Source organism: Oculina patagonica, chromosome 7 (genome assembly GCF_052425735.1).
Source record: "Oculina patagonica isolate OP01 chromosome 7, crgOcupat, whole genome shotgun sequence".
NCBI lineage: Eukaryota > Metazoa > Cnidaria > Anthozoa > Scleractinia > Oculinidae > Oculina > Oculina patagonica.
The window spans coordinates 4,041,368-4,063,715 of NC_135764.1; the positions used below are offsets into that span (position 1 = coordinate 4,041,368).

General features: G+C 38.1%; 2 protein-coding genes across 4 annotated transcripts; both read right to left on the reverse strand.

Annotated features, from left to right (window-relative positions):
- Positions 1-54: 54 nt before the first annotated feature.
- Positions 55-22,061, reverse strand: LOC144660210 (transmembrane protein 98-like). Its single transcript, XM_078520811.1, has 7 exons — positions 21,807-22,061; positions 4,779-4,866; positions 4,427-4,467; positions 3,163-3,312; positions 2,097-2,156; positions 1,379-1,418; positions 55-485 (listed from the first exon to the last, which is right to left on the reverse strand). Exons 1-7 carry the CDS (start codon positions 21,935-21,937, stop codon positions 258-260), a joined length of 738 nt encoding a protein of 245 aa, XP_078376937.1. The 5' UTR covers positions 21,938-22,061; the 3' UTR covers positions 55-257.
- On the reverse strand, positions 7,483-17,840 carry LOC144659392 (uncharacterized). 3 transcript variants are annotated; one of them, XR_013571882.1, is made up of 2 exons: positions 16,012-17,840; positions 7,483-8,309 (listed from the first exon to the last, which is right to left on the reverse strand). XR_013571882.1 is itself a non-coding variant. In XM_078519801.1 (2 exons), exon 2 carries the CDS (start codon positions 15,597-15,599, stop codon positions 8,847-8,849), a length of 6,753 nt encoding a protein of 2,250 aa, XP_078375927.1. In that variant the 5' UTR covers positions 15,600-15,684; positions 16,012-17,839; the 3' UTR covers positions 7,483-8,846. The 3 variants fall into 3 exon arrangements, 2 of the variants coding, with proteins under 2 accessions (XP_078375927.1, XP_078375928.1); XM_078519801.1 differs by having other exon boundaries at positions 7,483-15,684; positions 16,012-17,839; XM_078519802.1 differs by having other exon boundaries at positions 7,483-15,392; positions 16,012-17,838.
- Positions 22,062-22,348: the final 287 nt, after the last annotated feature.

Genomic DNA, 22,348 nt, shown 5'->3' on the forward strand with positions numbered 1-22,348 from the left:
TGTATTTGGGGCAATACAAAAACCATTTTAATTATTAGCCAGTGGTTTCAGCCATAAAAATTCTCCTAGTCCGTACAAATGAAACTATAAGACTGCAAAAGAGTTTCAGGGCAAACAACAGCAAGAGATTGACCTCTAATGCCAACTGAATTTGTCCCAGGCATACAATGTATTTGAGGCGATACAAAAACCATTTTGATTATTAGCTGGCCCTTTCAATATTATTTTTCACTGCAGCTTGAAAGAAAGCTGAGTGCTCAGAAAACAGGAGTGTTCAGTGAGTAGCAGTATGCTTGGTTTGTTACAACTACCACTGGTTGTCGGCAAAGGCAAGTCACTGAACTGTTGGTACTCTGTATAGACGAGCAAGAGGAACACATTGACTGACATCCTGACTGCATGGCGTCCATATGTTTTTCTATAGCAACAATGATTTCATCTGCCCAGTGAAGTGTGCCTGGTCTGTTGGAAGCACCTTGAACAACCTGTGAAATGGGGAGAACAGTTTTAAAATTAAGAAAATTATCCAACAGCATTAAGTATAGGGAGTAGGACATCCTATGCAAAGAGCAATGTACATGTATCTGTAGCCCTTTGCTGCCATGCCCTAGTCAGAGCAATTTGCACGCATTGCGTTCCTATGTTGACTTCATTAACATGAAATTCTCTTGAAAAATTGTTGCATAAACAACTAACATCCTGCAAACATCCTTTTCCATCCCTCCCTTTGAAAATCAAGCCTTTCTCCCCAACTGGTACCAAGTAGTAAAGATTGACTACTCAGCTTGGCACTTAAAGAACCAAAGTTGAGGCCATAATTCTGGTAAAAAAAATCTGAGTGAGCATAGATAAATTTTAGTGTATACTCATGGCAATTCCCAATTCCCTCTAAGAGACACACCTGCAGGGAATCATGACAGTTGTATTCAATACAACATGTCCTGGACTTTGAATGACTTAAAGCGACATGATCAGCGTTCTTACCGCGCTGACCTGGACACTAGTTTTCACATTTTGAAAAAAGTCCACCGTGGACTTTTTTCAAAACGAACCTTCAGAAATCTGCTTCAGTCTTCTGAGTGTTTCACTAAATGGGAAAATTTAAGAAAAAAAATCACTGAGAAGATTGAAGCAGATTTCTGAAGGTTCGTTTTGAAAAAAGTCCACGGTGGACTTTTTTCAAAACATGAAAACTAGTGCCCAGGTCAGCACGGTCTGAACGCTGACCATGTCCCTTTAATGATGTTGGATAATTTTCTTTATACTGAATAATGAGATATTGAGGTACATCCAAGCAGCACTACAATTATCACAAGTTAGGAATAAAATGACAAATAAGTTAAGTAGGTAACTAAAGAAACAGTGTTCAGTGGTTTACCTGAAGTAATTTGCAGACTGATTTGTATAGCGCTGTTGACCTGACAAAATAATAACAAAATAATTAAATTCAACAGGAATTTTTCCAAAGTTGCTGCTTGAGTCCCAACCCCAAAAAGTTAATTCTCTTTAATCAGTATCCAGTGCTGTCATTAAGTTTTCAAGCAGCCGTTACATTAAAGTTATCACCTGCAGAATTTCGCTCTGTACGTATGCAAGAGTAACGTAACACCAATCCACATCCTTTCCTCTGTGCAACATTGAGTGAACTCGGCTGTAACAGGTGTTATGGGTTACAGCCCTTAAGTATCAAACAATTTGTTTAATGTTCAGTGTTGAAAAGTTGGTGGTACAATATTTGAGTTTTCACTGACTACAAATTTATTTTGCTCTACGTTCCTCCTATTTATTTTATAGCATTCTAGTGTTCTGTAATGTATGTGTCAGGCTGACCTAAACTTGTATCAATATATTTGTAAATCTGGCTGCCTGCCCTTTTTTACTCTCTAGTTATTTCAGTTATTGTACATCAAATATTTCTTTTCAATGGGGAAATAAAGCTTGTTGTTGTTGTACAAATTTATCTTTGTCTATACAGTGTACGTCATTTAAATTTTTGTGAAGGTTTATTATCAGATGCAATGCATGAAAAACTCTCTATACTTCTGACAAATATGTCCATCAGAAAATCATTTTGGACAGTGACATTCTGCACTTACTTTGCCTCAATTTGCTTGGAATCTGAAGGTGTGTACATTGCTTTGACAAGCTCATCCACCCTGAAGAACAATAATTTAAAAATAATTATAGTAAAAACACCTTTTAAATTAAAATATATAATTATATTATACCTGTCATTTTTTCATGACTTCTTCCAGGTCAAAAATGTGAAGTTTGAAGCCTAGACTGATAATGACTTACAAAAGTTTCTAAAGGTGTTCAACAATGCGTAAACAATGCAGTGCCCTAGCCAGGGCTCACTCCCGGATAGCTCGATCCAGAGTCCAGTGCACTAACCATAAGGCCACCGTGCCTCCCAAGTTCAAATATGATTTCTAACGATTCCCACTGGAACACTTTCAAAGATGACAAATTTCACATTTTCCAGTATGTAAGAAGTGAGCTTAAATGTTACAGATTGAGGTCTTTGCTTCTATTATTACGCCACCAGCACTAGTCTTTGTTTTGATATTACAGTCAAAACACCTCAAGCGTTCCTGTCAAGGGTGGATTAATGATTCCATTATTGCAAATTTTAATTCATTCTTTGCTTCAATATTTCATTCTTGAATTGAATATTTCAATGTTCAAACAGCGACTCAATTCAAAACTTGAATGTTGACTGGATTGTTGTCTGGCTTCACGCGACAGGCTTGTGGGAATTCGGCCTGAATTTGCATAAACTAGTCAACCGTCAAATGTCACACATGGTGTTTTCTCATCATTTTGTTCTTCACGTTCTTTAATTTCAACCCTATGATAAGACCAAAAGAGAGGCGAGACATTTTGGTTCACTTGAAAGGCACAAAAATACTACTGGCAGAAAAAAAGTGGGAAAAATGTCGTTGACCCATTTTATACAAATTGGGGGACTTTTTCAAATTTTTACCTGTCTGTCGCATGAATGAAATCAACATTCGAGTTTTGAATCAAGTCCCCATTTGAACATTGAAATATGCAATTCCAGAATGGAATATTGAAGCAAAGAATGAAATCAAATTTGCAATAATGAATCATTAATCCACCCTTGACAGGAGCGCTTGAGGTGTTTTGACTGTAACGTACCTTGGCCTAATGTTCTTTGCAGCAGCCACAATGTTATCCATTTCAGTCTGTGATTTGATCATACCACTGCTCTCCATTGTGTAGGTAACAAGTTGTTCCGTGAGTACATGACAGGACTTTAATAAGTCAATACAGTGTGATATCAGGTTCCTGTAAAAATTATGAAAGAGATTTCACCATACCTTTACCATGTGCCATAATTTTATAGCTTATTGCTATAGTGTAGATCAAGATGCTTCAACTGTACTTAGCATTTTGAAAGCAATGTGTAGTTCCAGAAAATGTCCATACCCCCCCACCCCCCCCCATAGAAGGGATTGGAAATTATTAGGGGTGGGTTGGGGGTCTCAAGGGTCAAAAACTTTAAGGAAATGTATGAAGCTTAATTGAAATTTCCAGAGGGGTGGGGGATAGGGTCTTCGGAAAAACCCTTTCGTGGGGGAGGTATGGATAATTTATGGAACTACACAATCGAAACATAAGTGACATTGTGAGACAATATTTAACTTATTAGTATCTTGCCACAATGAACACCTTTTTTGGGGGTAGAGGGTACATGATAGTCCTGAAGAAAATGAGGACTGTTGTCAATGACTGACACTTTAACAACCTACAGTACCGCTCAGAAAAAAGCATCCCAAAATATATGCAAAATATGCGTATGATTTTGCGCATACCCGTGCATGAGTATCCAGGTATGTGCATATACTCTGTGTACAGGTACGCTCATTAGTACGTATGAGCTAGCTTATTGTTCTTTCTTTTGTCCACAGTTAATTGTTCTTTCAATGGACTGACATTGCTGCTTTTAAAATTTAAATACAAGGAAGGCCCACCGTGCCAAGAGCCAAAGAGACATGCCCACATTTTTAAAAAATATAAAATGCATTCTGTTACGTTACAACTTCGACCTGCGTCACACATTCTTCAGAAGAATTAAGTGGTAAATCATGTCAAAAGCTAGGGACATCATCCATCAGTCAAGTGGAAAGTTGTCTGTTAGTTGACGGTCAAAATAACTTTTTATTTGACTTGATCTGAAGATGACTTCTACTCACATATTACTGAAAACGTCCATCACCACAACAACTACTTTCACCTGGACTTATCTCATTATAAACTATTAAATACTCCTGGGTTCCGTTTCCATTTACTATGAAACTTTTTTTTCAATAAAATATCTTAGACAACTGGCAGCAACAAACACCTTGATGGAAGAAGTAACAAAAAGTTTTCCTTCAAAAATACACTTAGCTCGACTTACTCCGCATCACCACTCCAGTCAGGATCAAGAAACATCTCTGGCTAATGAAACATGAAAAGAACGCGATTAACAAAAATCAACAACTAAGATATTTTTTTTAGTAAATCTCCAACCACCTCCTCTCACGGCAGCTGTCATTAAGTTTTTATCATTGACGTTTTCACCTAGCATTTTGCTTTGTACGCAAGTAGAACACCTGCATAGGAGGCTTCTGTTAAGGAAATGACCCCACAACTCCTCCAGGGGAGGAACAGAGATGGGCCATTAGAAAGCAGCAGGCAGAAATCAAGCCTACGTGTGCTGATGAATTTACTTGACCGTACGTTTTAAAGGTGTTTTTGGCACTATTTACCAGGTCATCCTCTGGAGAGTATCCACCGAGCCCTAATTCACCGTGTGATTTATTCCATGTTGCTCTGACCAACTCTGCATCCTGACTCCTACAAACCAAAACAAAAGGAAGGTTACAGGTGGCAGGAGATTGGAACAGACCTGAAAATGGGAACTGGAAAAATGGTATATTTAGGTTTAAGCTGTGTCAGGATTCGGAGCTTGTGGATTTTCAAAGATTACCCCAAGCATTCCCAGACCCGCAGACCAGCAGATTTTTAAAGTAAAATTATATTGTGATACCATTACCATTATTGAGAGCTAACTGTAAACAGGCTAACGTACTGGAGCAGTTTTAATTTCAGGCTAACCAGAACGCTATTCAGACAAACTAGATTGCTATTCGGGTTAACTGGAGTGCCAATATTAACCTCGGGGGGTACTCAAAAAAAGTTTTATACCGGGAGGCTCCGCCCCAAGTTCTAACCCCTTACCCTTTTATATACCATTTTTGACAGAAATTGTACCCCTTTCGTATACCTTTAACTGAAAAAAGGTACCCCTTTCATATACCTAGAGTATGGCGTGGACTTAAAATGGGACGTTTTCTTCTCATTTTTATGTAGCGCTTAATAAATTAAAATAATACAGCCATAAATTGCTTCTGTTCGAAATATTTTAATTAAAGGCCCTTTTAAATAGCCAAATGACAGATTTCCATACCCTTTCATATACTTAAACTCGTGAAATCCCTATCCTTTTATATACCTGAAGCCTGAGAAAGGTACCCCTTTCGGGCGGAGCCTCCCCGTATTAAGCAATTATTGGATGAGGTTGAGCATGATATTGTGAATTATCAAAACCAAGGTCTGTGTTATCTGCCTCAGCCTTTGGCTTCAGCAGATAACACAGACACGAGGTTTTGACAATTCACAATATCATGCGAAAACCGAATTCAATAATTGAAGACCAGCGGGAAAGAACGGCCGCTGGACTTTCTGGCTAAATCAAACATTATCAAAACAGCTCCAAATTGCGCATGCAGGTTTGTTTACGTGTGCTTAACACTGTCCTTTGTTTCATTTCACTAGTCTTTCGTTCGTTTTTGAAAAATTACACATGCAAAAAAAGGCATTTTGCAAGCTTACGTTCTCCCAGTCAGCTAGCAGTCTGAGTTTTCCAACGCATCGCGTGTACATCTTTCCCTGCAGGGTTTTCTAAGCGTCTACGGAAGGCGAGAAACCATTTTACAAGCATGTGCTCGACTCGCTGCTGTGTTTCTTGTTGATTTGAGTAGAGTAGGACTGGATACTGCATTGTGACGTAAGGTCACATGTTAGAGGCGGAAGAGTTTGAATTGAGCGAAATGGCGCTTTTGAAAGTAAAACGAAGAAGTTTATAGTTTTAGCTCAAGTGCGGCTGCAAGGTGGTTGAAGGACATCATTAAGTCTGAATACCTGTAAGTTTACAGCATCGCTCGAAGAACTGAGTGATGTTTCTGCCTTTGTTTTGTACAACAGCGCTGTTTAGTGCTTCGGAAAAAACGTTGCACAAACCAAGGTAATTTTGAACCTGGCCGCGTAGAAAGCCTAAAACAAGAGGTTTCTTGCCGGGAACTTCGTCAACGCGAGTTTTGCAGGGTCCGCTTGGGTGCTGCCGCGACAAAGTTGCCGAGAAGTGACCCGGTTTTAGACTTTAAAAAATTCTTTATAGGTTTGGCAGGGGACCTTCCCGCGCAAAAATTTTTTCTGTGCCTCATTAAATATTCATCAAGATGTGCGATGTGCGATGATGTAAGGAGTGGAGATAAAAGTGAGAGCAAGCCGGCGGCACTTATTAACTGAAAGCAAAACTGGTATAATGTGACAACACGAGCAAACATATTCAATCAACAATCAGTCTTTATTTCACTTTCACCTCAAATTACAGCTAACGGTAACAGATTACAATAGTCTTGCCCGAAAAAACAAAAAGCAGCTAACCGCAAGCAGACTGCAGTGAAAGCTAGCCGCTTGAAACGCTAACGCTAACCCTAACCCTTAAACTTGGGTTTAGCTTTTTAACCCTAAATTTGAAATGAAACCCTAGCGTCGTCAGACCCTAACCCTTGGGGTTTAGGGTTAAGCTTTTTTCGCTAGGGTTAAGCTTAGGGGTTAGGGCTTGGCCTGTAATCCCAAAACTTTAGCTGGTTTCATTGTTTTGCGGAACAAAAGGTTTCCTTTGTTTATTGTTTGTAAAAGAAAAGTCAAAAAGACGCCGCGCCAGCAAAAACCTTGTCTTTTTGCATGTGTAATTTTTCAAAAATCTCGATGATTTGGTAAGTGCAGAATGCAATATGGAAAAACAATTGACAGAATAATAATTTCCTTTGAGAATAATAGTCAAATGAGTTTACTCTTCAGTTTGGAACGCTGTTTTTATGTTTATTTGCGTCAATTTATTTCCGGTAAGACATTGAAAGGCGAAACGTAATACATTTCGACCTTGTCATGAACACGCCATCGCCTTGCCTCTCAATTTCCCATCCAAACCTAATGCACTTAGGATGACGGTGGCTGTTGAAAGTACACACTGTCCACCAATGGTTTGTCTAAAGAACAGTTGCTGATTATTTTTGGCGGGTGTAAACGCAGTACAAGACTTTGACAGTTGGCTCAGGCTTTGCCCCTCGTGATCTGTAGGCTGTTAGGAACCTTAATTAACAGTCATAATCTTAACAGCGTGTGTACTTTTTGAACAGAAAATATATATATTTATCTCTTACTCGTCATGGCATGTTTAAGATACCTTGTTGATTACAACTGAAAGACAAACAACTGAGACACACTACTGCAGTAGTTCTTGGACTGAGTAGCCCAGCCCTACGTTAAATCAGCAATGGTAGTAACTTGGTAACTTTGGTCTGTTCTTTTGATGTCCACATTGATTACTGTATATGTACATTGTATAATTATGTACATCTGCAAGTTATAAACGTTGGTGACTATGGCAACATTTTTTGAGTAACATCTTTGGTGTTTTTATAAATCCTTGAAGGGTCATTTTACATAATCAGAGATGCACATGTATTTCCACAGTACCATCTGTAGTGTCTCTTGAATTGTTATAAAGCAGACCATGGGCTGCACATACACGAATCTTTTTCATCTTTTTCAGTGACATATTTAGACCAGCTGACAGCCACATTAACTGTTCCTGGAACTCAGTTTAGTGGAATTGTAGACCATGAAGAATAACTTCCATTGGCAAAACTTTTTCAGGCACTTTCAGCAGGATATTTAGAGCATCATCTAGTATTGTTGGAAATGGGATGATCTTGTGCATTCCATAAAATATCATAAGTTCGATGTATGAAACATCTACATATGAAACATACATGTAGTACATGTAAGAAGAACGTCCATTACTGTTCTTCAGTATCTTTAAACAAGTGGAAAGTATAAAGGATCGCATCTGCAGTACTTTAAGGTGTTTTGAAAGTACACTACATCCTTTGAAATTAAATGTTTGTGGAAAGCATCATCATTCTGTCTACTTTCTTCCAAACATCAGTCTGCAATGCAATGCATAACAAAAACAAAAATTTAACCATATTGTATCAAGTTAATGTCCATAATGTTCGCTTCATAAAATGTATGCTATTTACAAGGCTAAAATGTAATGTTTTAGCCTTGTTAATAGCATACATATCAAGTTACATTGCAAAAACAAACTTCACTTTCTAACACCTAACATCATGGACAGTAAATACAACTTACATTTAACTGTGACAGCTTCCGGGGAGGGACAACAGGTAGTGACTTGTGTCACTACCTGACCACTGTAACACTAGTACCTCACTCATTTAAGAGTGAGGTAAAACATTTTACTCAACAACTACAATAACAACAATACCTTTACATTTCCCCTTTGGCCTTGTGGTTCTCAATATTAAGAAGAGTGTGGTAAAAAGATAAAAAAATCTTAAGGCAGAAAAGTATAAACAAAAGGTAACAAAAACAAATTGAGCTATAACTAAAAACCTCATCATCCCTGTATCCTGTGAAAATAACAAACTGCAATGGAAAATCATTTGTTTTAAAGCTAAATTTTATAGGTTAAGACAAACAAAAATGGGTTTATGGTCACTAAAGTATGACTCTAATGTACCAGAACTTTGAACTTGATGTGGAATATTTGTATATATGTGGTCTAACTGAGTTTTATAATCTGTGGTGTTCTGTTTTACTAGCTGAGTGTAACCTTTCTGCTCGATCATATATCTCACAAACGCTTTTTGTTCAGAAGAGGGTTCCATAAGATTCACATTAAAGTCACCCATAATTATGACTGGAGTCTGTGGCTCAGTAAGAATAGTCTGATGTAAGTGTTCTAACGCTTCGATTAATTTAGAAAGTACAACTTTAGATTTTGAGCGATAGATACCAACAACATGTACTTGACAAACAGGGAACTTTATAATGACAACAGTCATTTCTGTATTGTTGTAGTTCCATCTAAAGGGATTGCAGGCACACTCTATATCATTTCTGACATACATAGCTGTTCCGTATGTTGTTCTAGTATTACTCTTTGGATCGTGGTCATTTCTGTAGAGGCGAAAATTATCCATGTTATATGCTTCATCATTGTCTCTTGAGCATAAAGCTGATTCGACAAAAATATTCAAATGAGCTGCTTGAACACTATAATCACAGGCCACATCTTCAATATGGAGATGCAAAGATCTTACATTCTGGAACAAAATCTTCAAGTTACTTTTACTATTTGATATATCATAAAGAAAAGGGATGCATGGTTTTAAAGATGCTTCCGACCTTAGTCTAGTCATTTCATCTGTAACTTTATTGCTCACTGCAATTTTTTTCTCATTCAAATTTAAAACATATAAACCTGATATATTTCTAAGTCTGCTAAGACCAACGTAATGCATGTGTTCTCTTGTTGAAGCTGGCAAATCAACAACCGCTTCGTTAAGTGTATCACCTTGACAACGATGTATTGTTTTTGCTGCTGCCGGTCGTAAAGGAAATTGTCTACGTAGAACTTGAACTTGATTTCGTTTATAAATTCGAAATTGTCTTGTGATTTCTAAGATTGGTGTCCAAGTGGTCTGTATTTGTACATTATATAAATGTGCATATTCTCTTCGGAAATGACGGCCAATGTGAGGATCATGAAACAAGACCCATATAATGCTTGGTCTAGTCGAATCAGGTACTCTATAGTCAATTTTTTCAATGGTACATTCAGCTCCATTGGTCATGCCATCAAAAACCGAAATATTTGTTGTAAGGTCATACTTTCCTGCAACATGAACAGAACAGACAGGATACAATCCCATGGTTTTGGTTGGATCATTTGGGACTTTTTGCTTCATTTTTTCCTTAAGTTCATCAGACAAATCTCCAATTATAACGTCAATTGCAGAGATGTGAGCTTTTGGGTTTTTCGAATTATTGAAGATTTCAATGTTATGATTGTCGACTGCTTTGTTAGTCCCAAATAAGTGAGTGACGTTCACAGGATAATCACTACTTTCTGTTGGCTTGACTTTCAAAATCCTTCCTTTTAGGACCTCAATATCTTGTTCTGTGTGTTTTCCTTCTCGTAGTCGATTTAAAAGCTCTGCAAATTGCTTGTCATCTTTTTGTCTCATGATTTCTGATAGTTCATACATCTTAAAATGATCTTGCCAAATATTTGTAGCTAATGAACCATAGGATTCTGTTAAATTCTCAAAAATCCATTTATCAAATACTGGCTTCAACTGAAACAGGTCACCAACGGTTATCAAATTAACTCCTCCAAATAGTTTTTGTGTACCCATGATCTGCTGTAAGCGTAAATTCAGAAATGTAAACATGCCACTGCCTACCATACTAATCTCGTCAATGAAAATGACTTCAAGTCTTTTTAACTGTGCTCTAATGGTGTTAAGTCTGTCCCTATCAAGTGTACAATACTGAAAACCCCGGTTGGCAGGTATCTTAAAGGCAGAGTGAAGAGTGTTGCCACCAATATTAAATGCCGCTTTCCCAGTTGGAGCTACTTTAAGTACTTTGACTTCATCGGGATTTTCACCTGGTACACTATTCAAGTATCTGGTCAAAGCTTCATACAGAGCATTAGTAACTGTAGTTTTGCCAACACCAGCTCCACCACTTAAAAACAGTCTAAGTGCCTCATCGTTAGTTTTGATGGAATGCAAGACATGATAGAAAAATTCCATTTGTTTAATGTTGAGTGAACGAACAAGTCTTCTGAAATCATCATCTGTCATGCGTTTTACCACAAGGTCTTCATCGTCATTAGTTCTTGGAAAAATACCAATGTCGTCCATTAAATCATATTGATTGTGTTGTTTATTTGTGCCTGGATCAAAGCATCCAAATAATGCACTTGGTTTTGCCCCTATCTCCTGGTCATTTTTGTCTATATGTTGTGTATTTGGCGCAACATCTGGAAATTCTTCAAGTTCATCATCGTCATTATTCTCTAAAGCATTGTCAAGCACTTCTGTTTGACATTCATATCGTTGTCTGTTCTGGGCTATGGTGTTCTTAAATTGCTCATATCGTTCTTGGTAAGTTTTACAGTTTTCGATAAGATCTTTGCTTTCATTCCTCCAACAAGTGTATAACATCAACTGCTCTCTGCTGTAATTCTCAGGGTCCTTGTTTTTGTTAAATCGTACTGAACGAATAATTTTTGGCTTGTATCTTTTGATAAGTTTAAATCCACCTTTTAGTTCAAATTCTACACACATTTCTTTTTCATCGTCACGGACGTCGTCATCATCATTATCATCAAAATTATTTTCAGGTAGACAGTCATCAGAAGTAGAAGTTTCAATTTGACTCCTGTGTTCTATTTGGCTTTTATTTTGTTTTTTACAATTATACCACGCTGCAAAATCAGCTAGACATAATTCTTCCATTTGTTTTGGTCGTCTTTGATATCTTTTGATCAAGTTATCAGATTCAATATCTTTGGAATTATCTGGTAGTTCTTGAAGCTTATCCATTGTTTTCAGTAGGAACGTTCTTTCCTCTGGGTTAGATGTGTTAATAAACTGAAATTCACGAGATGACCTTCTTAAAGGCATTTGTAAAACCAAATACACTGCTTCTTGCGCACTTATCTCAACAGCATTGAGAAATTTGTTTCCAATATGTCTGACTTTGTTCATGATATCTTTATTACCAGAGCTTGCTTCTTCAGATGCTCTTCTTAGTAACTTGCTCATTCCTCTTTGTCCTTTAGTAATATATGACAAAATGTATACAGCACAAGCGTAAGGGTCTAAGATGTACTGAATGTCCATATTAGCTTGCCAAGCTTTCAACAAGTTAGAATTATAGTTATTAATTCTTATTTCAGATGGAGATCTTTTCAGCAAAAGTGTGTCACGCTTTAATGAATATCTTAGAGCCTTGATATATTCTTCTTCTGTAAAACCCAGTTTCAGAAGAAATTCTTCAAAATTCATTTCCTCATCGTATTTTAAATTATTTAATAATTCGCTTATTTTTTCATAATTTTTCTTTTCTGAGCACTTCTCATTTTCGTCATAAAGGGGTTCTAAAATCATCGTTCTTGGCATTGGTGGTAATGGAAAATTAAATCTGCAAATCTTATGACCCTGTTTTTTGCAAGTTTTTGAGTGCCGATGTCTCTGCAAATTAACCAGATCACCCAGTTCATTTGAATCAACCTTACATGCAACATAACTATCAACAAATTTAACAATATCGTCATTTGCGTTTTCTCCATACTGAGGAGCATTTTTCACCCAGAACAAAGAATGTATGTGTGGTGAACCACGTTGCTGGAATTCAACTCTATAGAAAAAATCAACTACTTCACCAATAGGCTTCAGTTGACTTTTTATAATGTCACGTAGAAATAATTGGACCATGTGTTCAAAGTTCCTCGCACATGTGACAGGATCACTTTTAATCAGGTCTGATTTCTTTTGCCAAGTCATATCTTGGATTTCATTGTCAGTATAATCTCTTTTATCGACAAGCCGTCCTAATATTTTTAGCAAATGAGTCCACCTTGTCTCTGCTGCTGAAAATGAACAGAACCACGTAGGTTTGCCAAGCTGACGGATCATTGCAAACAAGTCTCTTTTGCATCTCTCGAAGTACGGAGGTGACGCCCTAAGATTTCTAAAGACTCTGAAGCCTTCATCAAGATGTATCAATTTTTCCAAAGATCCAGCTGATTTCAAATCACCTGCTGTATATTTTTTACCCTTCTTTTTGCACTTTCGAAGAGAGAGTGATGCACTCCCTTGAATTTGCTTGACTTGCAACTTCTTTAGCTTATAGAAAATGTTTGGTACACTTTGTGCAACCCTTCTGTCTTGACTTCGTAGCTCCCATTTGCAGATTGTACTGTAATGCACAGGAACTAATCTGTCATTATTATCTGCTCTACGTTTTCCACAATATATAGTTGGAAATGACAGAAATTCAGAATCTCTATCAATAAACAGCCCTAATGGTCTGTTTCCTTCAGCAGGTGCAAAGCTCATTATGTTATCCCCATGTTCATTCATGTCTGGTTCTTGAAGCAAAGTATCCATAACTCCTGATGGGCGTTCTCTTTCTTCAGACCAGTCATCATCACTATCACTGTCGTCATTGTAATCATTTTTGTTCACAAATGTATTTTCTTCATCCGGGTTCTTAGCTGAATGATAAATCTCTTCAGCCGTATTTGAGGTTTTGCTGTTTGGCTTTTCAAGAAATTCTGACCACTCCTCGTTATTTTCATTCAATGTTTTCAGCCAACCATCAGAAACTTGTATACCTTCATTCTGAAATAATTGACTTGTCTGAACTAAATATTTTGCAGCTTCTAAAACTTTGCTAGGTCTGATATTCTGAAATTGATAGTGATGTTTGTACCTGAGACGTCTCTTTAGTTTAATTGGAATAGTCTGTGATTCGTTTACTGGTCTTGGTAAAACATTAACTGTAGAGTTGACATTGGCTGGTACATTAACAACATTACCATGAATGCTCAACTGACCACCACTAGGTAATTCCCTTATCTGCATAAATGGTATCCGTGGTGATACAAGTCTTTCTTCAAGAACAGTCAGATTTAATATTTTCGGTTTATCCGGAAAGGTCATTTTGTTAGCTTTGGCACAACTTGGTAATTTGCCTTCTTTTAGGTTAGAATGGCACGTAGAACAAATCCATTCAATATTATTCAAACTTTTAACTCCAGTTAGGGATACTTTAAGAATGTTTTGTGGACACACTTTATAAACATTTGGATTACATTTTGTCACAGATGATCTGTACCATAACTGATCACAGCAAGTGCAAATATATTCTGGGCCACATTTTATATTCTTATGAAAAGTTTCAATTTGTTCAGTCATTGTTTGGTCGAGCGAACATTGACATTTTTGCTTCTTATTTTCCTGCACAAATTCATCAGTTCTTTTTCGTTTACAAGTTTCTTGTTTGAATTGGTCTCTATTTTGACCAGGGTCTTTGCACTTGTTTTCGATGTTTATTCCAACGTTTTGACTTTCTCTCACATTTTGTGGGCGAGCTTTGAATTTTGTTGTGTTTAGTTGCGCTTTTTCTGAGTTTGTTTGCTTATACTTATTAAAACCTCGTCTTTGGCATTCTTTTACTTTCTCTGGATTATTATCCCGTCGTTTTCGTATTTTTTTAATGTCCATTTCTTTGACTTTCTCTGGATTTGCTTCTTTATATTTAAAAAAACCTCGTCTTTGGCATTCTTTTACTTTCTCTGGATTATTCTCCCGTCGTTTTGTTATTTTTCTTTTGCCCATTTCCTTGACTTTCTCTGGGTTTGCTTCTTTATAGTTTAGATAACTTCTTCTTTGGCCATCTTTAACTTTCTCTGGATTATTTTCTCGTCGTTTTGTTATTTTTCTTTTGCCCATTTCTTTGACTTTCTCTGGGTTTGCTTCTTTATAGCTTAGATAACCTCTTCTTTGGCACTCTTTAACTTTCTCTAAATTATTTTCTCGTCGTCTTGTTTTTGTTTTCTTGTCCCTTTGTTTGACTTTCTCTGGATTTGCTTTTTTATAACTTATGAAAGCTTCCCTTTGGTTCTCTCGTGCATTTTCAAGGTTTTCTTTCCTTTTTTGTTGTTTCTGCTTATTCTCTCTTTCTTTGAATTGCCCATCAGCCCGTTTCTTTTGCATATATTGCCTAATATACGTTCTACGTTTCTCCACTTTATCATTAATAGGAGGGCTATCAGAATACATTTGAAGTATTGGACTGTCTATTTGTGTGATACCAGCTTGAGCGTTATCATTTAATAAGGTTCTTTCCTCAGATCCTACAGCTGGTAATTTACTTGGAGTAGCCATTTGACTCTGCTGTCCGTATAATAAGTTGCATTCTTCATTCCCCATGGGAGCAGTTGAAACATAATGAATTTCATCCAAGTGTCCTATATAAATTGTTCTCCTGGGTCTTTCATGTGTATTGGCAGGATGTATTACATTACTCTCCGCAAAGTTTTCAGCACTTTCCGTGATATAAATTGTACAGTTTAATGCATTAGCCACTGCCTGTATAATGAGATTATCACACCAAGTCCCTTGTCTTGACATGTTATTTAAATACTGCAACCAAGAATATTCAACAATGCTTTCAATAAAATGTTCAGGGTGATTTCTAAGATGTTCAATACCTACTGCTCGCACCTGTGAATGATAAGCTGCAGTACCATATAACTGATGTGAAACAGCTCTGAAAAAACAATCTCCGGCACCACCAACATCCAGGGGTTTTAATCCCAGCTGAGATAATCTGAGTGCTAACACCATCATGGAAGTACTATGAGCAGTTTTAACTGTTTTTGACGTGTCCACAGAAAAGAAAGGTCCAGGATTCGTTTCAACATCGTTAGCTAATCTAATTAACATTGGAAGGTAAAAGCGTTTCAACCACATTTGAGTGAACCAAAACCTGACATAATAATTCATTTGCCATAAACGTACTTGTCTCTGTAATGTAGGCAAGTATATCGCCTCCAGATAGAACATAAACAACAAAGTCGACCAAAACTGCCCTTTTACACAACGGGATATTTCTCTGGCTTTCAGAAAAGTATAGTGCAAACCCACGGCCACTCTATACTGCATGAGTGATATCATGGTAAGATATTCACGTTACCTATCAACTGCTTCCAAATAACAAGACCAAGATATGAGCTTTAAGTTGAACTGAAATATGTCTTACCTTTAATTTGTTATGAATTCTCACGCAAGTCACGTCTTTCTCCAAACTGGACAGTCTTTTCAACAGTCAAACTTCAAATACTATTTAGGTCCAACAATTACTACTCAAATACCACTCAAATACTTCGGTTAGCAAGCTTTTGCCCGGCCAAAACAAACGCTCACGTACACGAAGCTTCAATTTAGTGTGGGCGCTTGCTAACGCGTAGTGCGTATTGTAAGTAAGTGAGCTTAGATGCAGATAAGCAGTGTTCAGCATAAACGTGAACACTGCAACACTCGTTAATGTTTCTTGTACACGAACTAATCAGCAGATTAGTCGAGCTGTCCAACTTCCACTTTCCAAAATGGCGGATCGTAAGAAATGTAGCAAACAACTAAATCACGTGACAACATACATCCGGGAAAAAGATTGCCGTAATTGAAACGTCACACAAGCGGGCGATTAGTTGACATTCTAAGAGCACAATTTTTTAGTAAAGAAAGTTTTCAATCATTTAAACCCATTGTTTTTTATGTCAACTTTCGCTAACTTGGTTTTATAAAAGACTATTGAAGCAGCAAACGTGATATTTGTGCTTTTCGTGCAAAGGTTTGTAACGTGATACCTTTGTTTTTCTCTTAGACTGCTATGACGAGTTTAAGTCTAATTAAATTAACGCCACGGATTCTACAAGAAACATACCGCATTGTCCCCTTCAGCATTTAGAAAAAGACCTAAAAAATTACAAACTATGAATTGCAAAGCATTAAATGTCGAAATTGCGACTTTCCCCCCGAAATTGTCGCTAAAAATTGCGGCTTTTTCCCCCGAAATTGTCGCTGAAGCATTTCGTGCGCTAGGTCTTGCTCTCGCCACGGTCTGGTGAACACGTCACACGCTCACTCAAGCATGAAGCCGAGAAGCACGTAGTGTGAAGATTTCTTTCAAGAAATGTCGGAACCGTCACGAAAGCATGTTCAAACACTAAAGAGGCAGAGGTTTTACAAAATAAAACGGAGGTTAGTTCAACCGATGGAGAAAAAATCAAAGGAAAGGAAGTGACGGATGTAATATGATACTGTTGTTTTTCTCGCAGATCGCCGTGATGCCTTTTAAGTCTAATTAAATTAACGCCACGGATTCTACAGGAATTCTACCGCATTGAAAAGCTTACCACGTTAGGCTTTAATACAAAATTTCTTATCACGTCCCTGTTATTTTAATTTTCGAAAGCTTGAATTTCAGTTTGATATTGAAACAGCAATTAAACGAGATACTTTTGTTTTTGTCAAAAACATGTAACATTTAATATACTTTTGTTTCTGTCGACAACGGATGTAACATGATGATATGGTAACGTGATTTATTTTCTGCAAACAAGGCGTCATTGATTATAACACAGATATTATCAATTAATTATGAGATGCTAGATCACCTTTTCTAAGAAAACAGCGTTGCCATATCAAGAATTATTTCACATGAACTGCTTTGACGCCTTAGTGTCTAATTCAATTAATTTGTGGTTTTCACTTGGCGCCACGGAGTCTACACGAATCCTTCTGCAGAAGAAACACGCAATGTTCGTGACGTACACTGATCCGCGCATGCGTTTAGCACAAAGTATTTTGTTCCAGAAAGAATAGTACCACAAGGAGAGCATAGTGCTTTCTGAAACAAATATATACCTTGAGTTCTTCAATTGTAAGTATCGTAAATATACTCCCTGTTTTACCAAGGGCACCCGGTCTGGTGATCCCAACCCCTACCCCCTTCACAGAAATAATTAATTAATTGATATTAATTAATTAATTGGTGATTAAAAGTTTACACCATAGCGCTTTAGGGTCTTAGGGGTTTAGGGGTTTAGCAGACGACAGCCCACCAAACCATCACAAAAGTGCATTCTGCACTAAAAACGAACGAAAGACCAGCCAAATGAAACAAAGGGCAGTGTTAAGCACACGTAAACAAACCTGCATGCGCAATTTGGAGCTGTTTTGATAATGTTTGATTTAGCCAGAAAGTCCAGCGGCGGTTCTTTCCCGCCGGTCTTCAATTGTTTTATTGTACGTTTTCAAACTATTTGGCATCACTTTTTCTAGCGCCGGCGTAAAACTTCGTCAGAACATTGGCCAAAGCGGTTTTATCTTGTGTTTCCTCCAGGTTCTTCTCCCTCAAATATTTCATTCAGAATTTTTACACTTGTCTTGATTGTTCTCTTGGTGTTTTTAGAATCTTTATTCTTGATCAAAACTTTCAATTCCTCTTTGGAAACGGAGGCGAATCGCTCAGCCATATTTTCAAAAGTTTGACAGCACTACACGGACGAGGGGCTTGGAAACTAGGCGGACTTTGAACTCGACATGATAACCCAATATCTGCTTCAGATATTGGGTTAGCATGTCAAGTTCACATGCTACTGTATATTGACTGAATGCCATTATAGATAGTACCCCCCCCCCCCCCGGGATATTAACTTGCACGTCTGCAATCTGCATTGTCCCACACTGCAACAAAACTAGGTATATGTTGGTCTGTATCACCAGGGGTAATCCCTGTACACGTGTCACTCCAAAGGGCAAAGCTTTTGCAGTAGTGTAGCAGCTCTCGTAAGCTTGTAATTCTAGTGGTCCTCTAGTGTAGCTGCTGCTATTGTGTTTGGGGCTAGGGGCATTGTTCCTCGCGAAGCGAGGCCGAAGGCCGAGCGTAGCGGGGTGTATAATTTTGTCCCTCAAAGGGCTCAGGCGGGATGAAATCTCGTGTGGAGTTTACGGTCATATATATATATATATATATTTGTGAGCTTGGTGTCTGGCGGAAATGACGTCACACGGCCGCGCGCTGGTGGCGTAATGGCGTGAGGCGTCGAACTTGAAATCAGATCTTCGGGACTGAGGGCGGGGGTTCGAATCCGGCTAGGGTTTTTTTTTTTACTATTATTTTTTTGGGGGGGTTCGAATCCTGAGCCTTTCATTTTTATCGTTTTTCTTTTCGGATTAAAATAACACTGATTCAGGCTATAAACTGCTGGGTCTGTAATCGTGCAGTTCGTTGTTGTTCAGTTTCTGTTTGTATTCTGTCTGCTGTATTTTGTCGAAGTCTCTGTAATCGTGCAGTTCGTTGTTGTTCAGTTTCTGTTTGTATTCTGTCTGCTGTATTTTGTCGAAGTCTCTGTAATCGTGCAGTTCGTTGTTGTTCAGTTTCCGTTTGTATTCTGTCCGCGGTATTTTGTCGAAGTCTCTGTAATCGTGCAGTTCGTTGTTGTTCAGTTTCTGTTTGTATTCTGTCTGCTGTATTTTATCGAAGTCTCTGTAATCCTGCAGTTCGTTGTTGTTCAGTTTCTGTTTCTATTCTGTCTGCTGTATTTTGTCCGATACTAGGCAACAATAACCCAGAGCTTCGCGAGGCCCTGCGAGTCACGTATTACTAGTTTATGATGTTTGTTCTATTGTTTTCTCAAAGGGTAGCGAGCCATTCATGTGAGACAGCTTTTGAACTGTGTGGTCGAAAATGGATCATAGCTTTTGCCATTTAGCCAGGCGTAGTCAATCGATAAACTGATAATCGATAACAATCAATAGCAATCGATATCAATCGAAGATTGATATCGATTTCCGATACCACTCGATAGGAATCGATAAAGAAAAAAAGTTGTGAGTTCGATTGACATCGGAAATCGTTAAGGATTGGTTTATCGATTGTTATTGATTGATATCGATTTTTATCGGAAGTTATTTATGTCAATTCCTACATGTTAAACATGGACACGATGTTGTTTTTATGGGGCTATTGAGTCCTTCAATCGTGGATATTTAATGCAAATATTACCAAGCTTCAGTACCAAAAGAACAAGAACAATATTGATACGCGATATTGAGCGTGATTCAAAATTAGAAGAAGTTGCGGCCAAATTAGCAGTGCGCAACCCTCTAGTCGCGCTATAACAACGTCATAAATTGTAAGAAGCAAAAAGATGAAATCCTTCGGGAGGGCTACAATGTCCGTGCATATATAAGATCGAGTTGAACTTTCACCTACGCAAGAACGCCATAATGGAGGTGCAGTCGACAGTGCTCTGAGCGCTGCCTGAATATTTTAAAACCCCAAACCACGAGAATCTTGATGAACATTCTGCCTGGACCCCAGACTGGACTTCGGCAGGACTAGATGCTGAATTAATAAAATGTTTCACCATTTGAACGCCGGTCTCGTATTGTTTTACTAATTAGTGACGCCATCTTTAGAATATGTTTGAAACGAATACACCTCCAGGGCTCCTTGGGATTAGTGATTGTTATCGATTACTGTAGATTGCTATCGAATATTATCGATTTTCTCAATCGATAATAATTTTTTTCTGTGAGCTCGATTGTTATCGATTGTATCGATTGATTTCCGATATCGATTTCTATCGATTGACTACGCCTGGCATTTAGGTCTGAAAATTGGTATGATTATTAGAGAAACCACAAGAGTGTATCCTTCTGCCGCCTTCTGTTTGCAGATGAATTTGCGCTTGCAACTTTGCAACTTGTCTCCGAAAAATAAGTGTCCCCGACCCTAATTCGAATCATTACGGTACTTATAATTAAACTAGTAATACGTGACTCGCAGGGCCTCGCGAAGCTCTGGGTTATTGTTGCCTAGTATCGGACAAAATACAGCAGACAGAATAGAAACAGAAACTGAACAACAACGAACTGCAGGATTACAGAGACTTCGACAAAATACAGCAGACAGAATACAAACAGAAACTGAACAACAACGAACTGCACGATTACAGAGACTTCGACAAAATACCGCGGACAGAATACAAACGGAAACTGAACAACAACGAACTGCACGATTACAGAGACTTCGACAAAATACAGCAGACAGAATACAAACAGAAACTGAACAACAACGAACTGCACGATTACAGAGACTTCGACAAAAAACAGCAGACAGAATACAAACAGAAACTGAACAACAACGAACTGCACGATTACAGAGACTTCGACAAAATACAGCAGACAGAATACAAACAGAAACTGAACAACAACGAACTGCACAATTACAGACCCAGCAGTTTATAGCCTGAATCAGTGTTATTTTAATCCGAAAAGAAAAACGATAAAAATGAAAGGCTCAGGATTCGAACCCCCCCAAAAAAATAATAGTAAAAAAAAAAAACCCTAGCCGGATTCGAACCCCCGCCCTCAGTCCCGAAGATCTGATTTCAAGTTCGACGCCTCACGCCATTACGCCACCAGCGCGCGGCCGTGTGACGTCATTTCCGCCAGACACCAAGCTCACAAATATATATATTTATACCATGCCATAGAAAATACAGCCAATCAGAATACAGGAAAGCCGTTGTATATTCGACGGTATTCAACCCAACCTTCCCATAGTGCGCTGCGACTGTATTCTCGACGAAATTTAGTAAGCGTATTTTCTATGGCATGGTATAAAATAGTTACACAACACTTTCTCGTGGTATACTGTGGAATATCCCACTTGTCACTTGTATTTTCTTGGCATACACACTCGCCTAAAGGCTCGTGTGTATACCGAGAAAATACAAGTGACTCGTGGGATATTCCACAGTATACCACTCGAAAGCGTTGCATAACTAGTATATATATGACCGTAAACTCCACACGAGATTTCATCCCGCCTGAGCCCTTTGAGGGACAAAATTATACACCCCGCTACGCTCGGCCTTCGGCCTCGCTTCGCGAGGAACAAGCATGTACTATTCATAAAAATACTCCATAAAATTTCTAAACACTAACTCGACAGTGAACGTAAACATTCAATATTTAACGTACTTGTATTGCGCCTGAGCCAGTTGCGCTTTCCTGCATCTCCGCTTCGTGCAAATGAGCAACAACAAGGCGAGAAGAGACGCCATGAGAATGGTTCCCAATAGACTGATTGCAATTATGAGAACCGGAGTCATGCTGATCAGCTGGTGAATAAATTTGCCTCGATCTTGAAAGGATCGGAACAAAAGAACTAAAGATCACATTATATTTGCAAATTGCGAACGTCAAAATGTCCTCCCAGTGGAATATATACGACCGGATACGTACCCGACGACTCGACAACAAGCCGACACTACATTCGTGCTGCGCATTCCATTTCTGATTGGTCAATAAGAATCGGAAATTCATCGGGTTATTCCCCGAGGATTTGCCAAGTGAGCCGACAAAAGTGAGTGGCAAAAGATCATTGATCTGTGTCGAAGAAATACTGAGTGGGAGTCGGTAAGTAGTTTTCAATCTCGAGTAAATACATTTATTTGAAAGAATGTGTCCAGGTGGAAAAAAAACCAGTAGTAAGTTAAAATTGCAAGTCTACTCCATTCTAG

Bases quoted from the DNA above. Each gene is read 5' to 3' on its own strand.
- LOC144659392 (XM_078519801.1), bottom strand. From the start codon at position 15,599: ATGATGGTGTTAGCACTCAGATTATCTCAGCTGGGATTAAAACCCCTG.
- LOC144660210 (XM_078520811.1), bottom strand. From the start codon at position 21,937: ATGACTCCGGTTCTCATAATTGCAATCAGTCTATTGGGAACCATTCTC. The intron at 4,867-21,806 runs GTACGTTAAATA...TTTGGTTTGTAG, and splicing joins CTGGCTCAGGCGCAATACAA to GAGTCAGGATGCAGAGTTGG. The intron at 1,419-2,096 runs GTAAGTGCAGAA...TTATTTTGTCAG, and splicing joins TCCAAGCAAATTGAGGCAAA to GTCAACAGCGCTATACAAAT.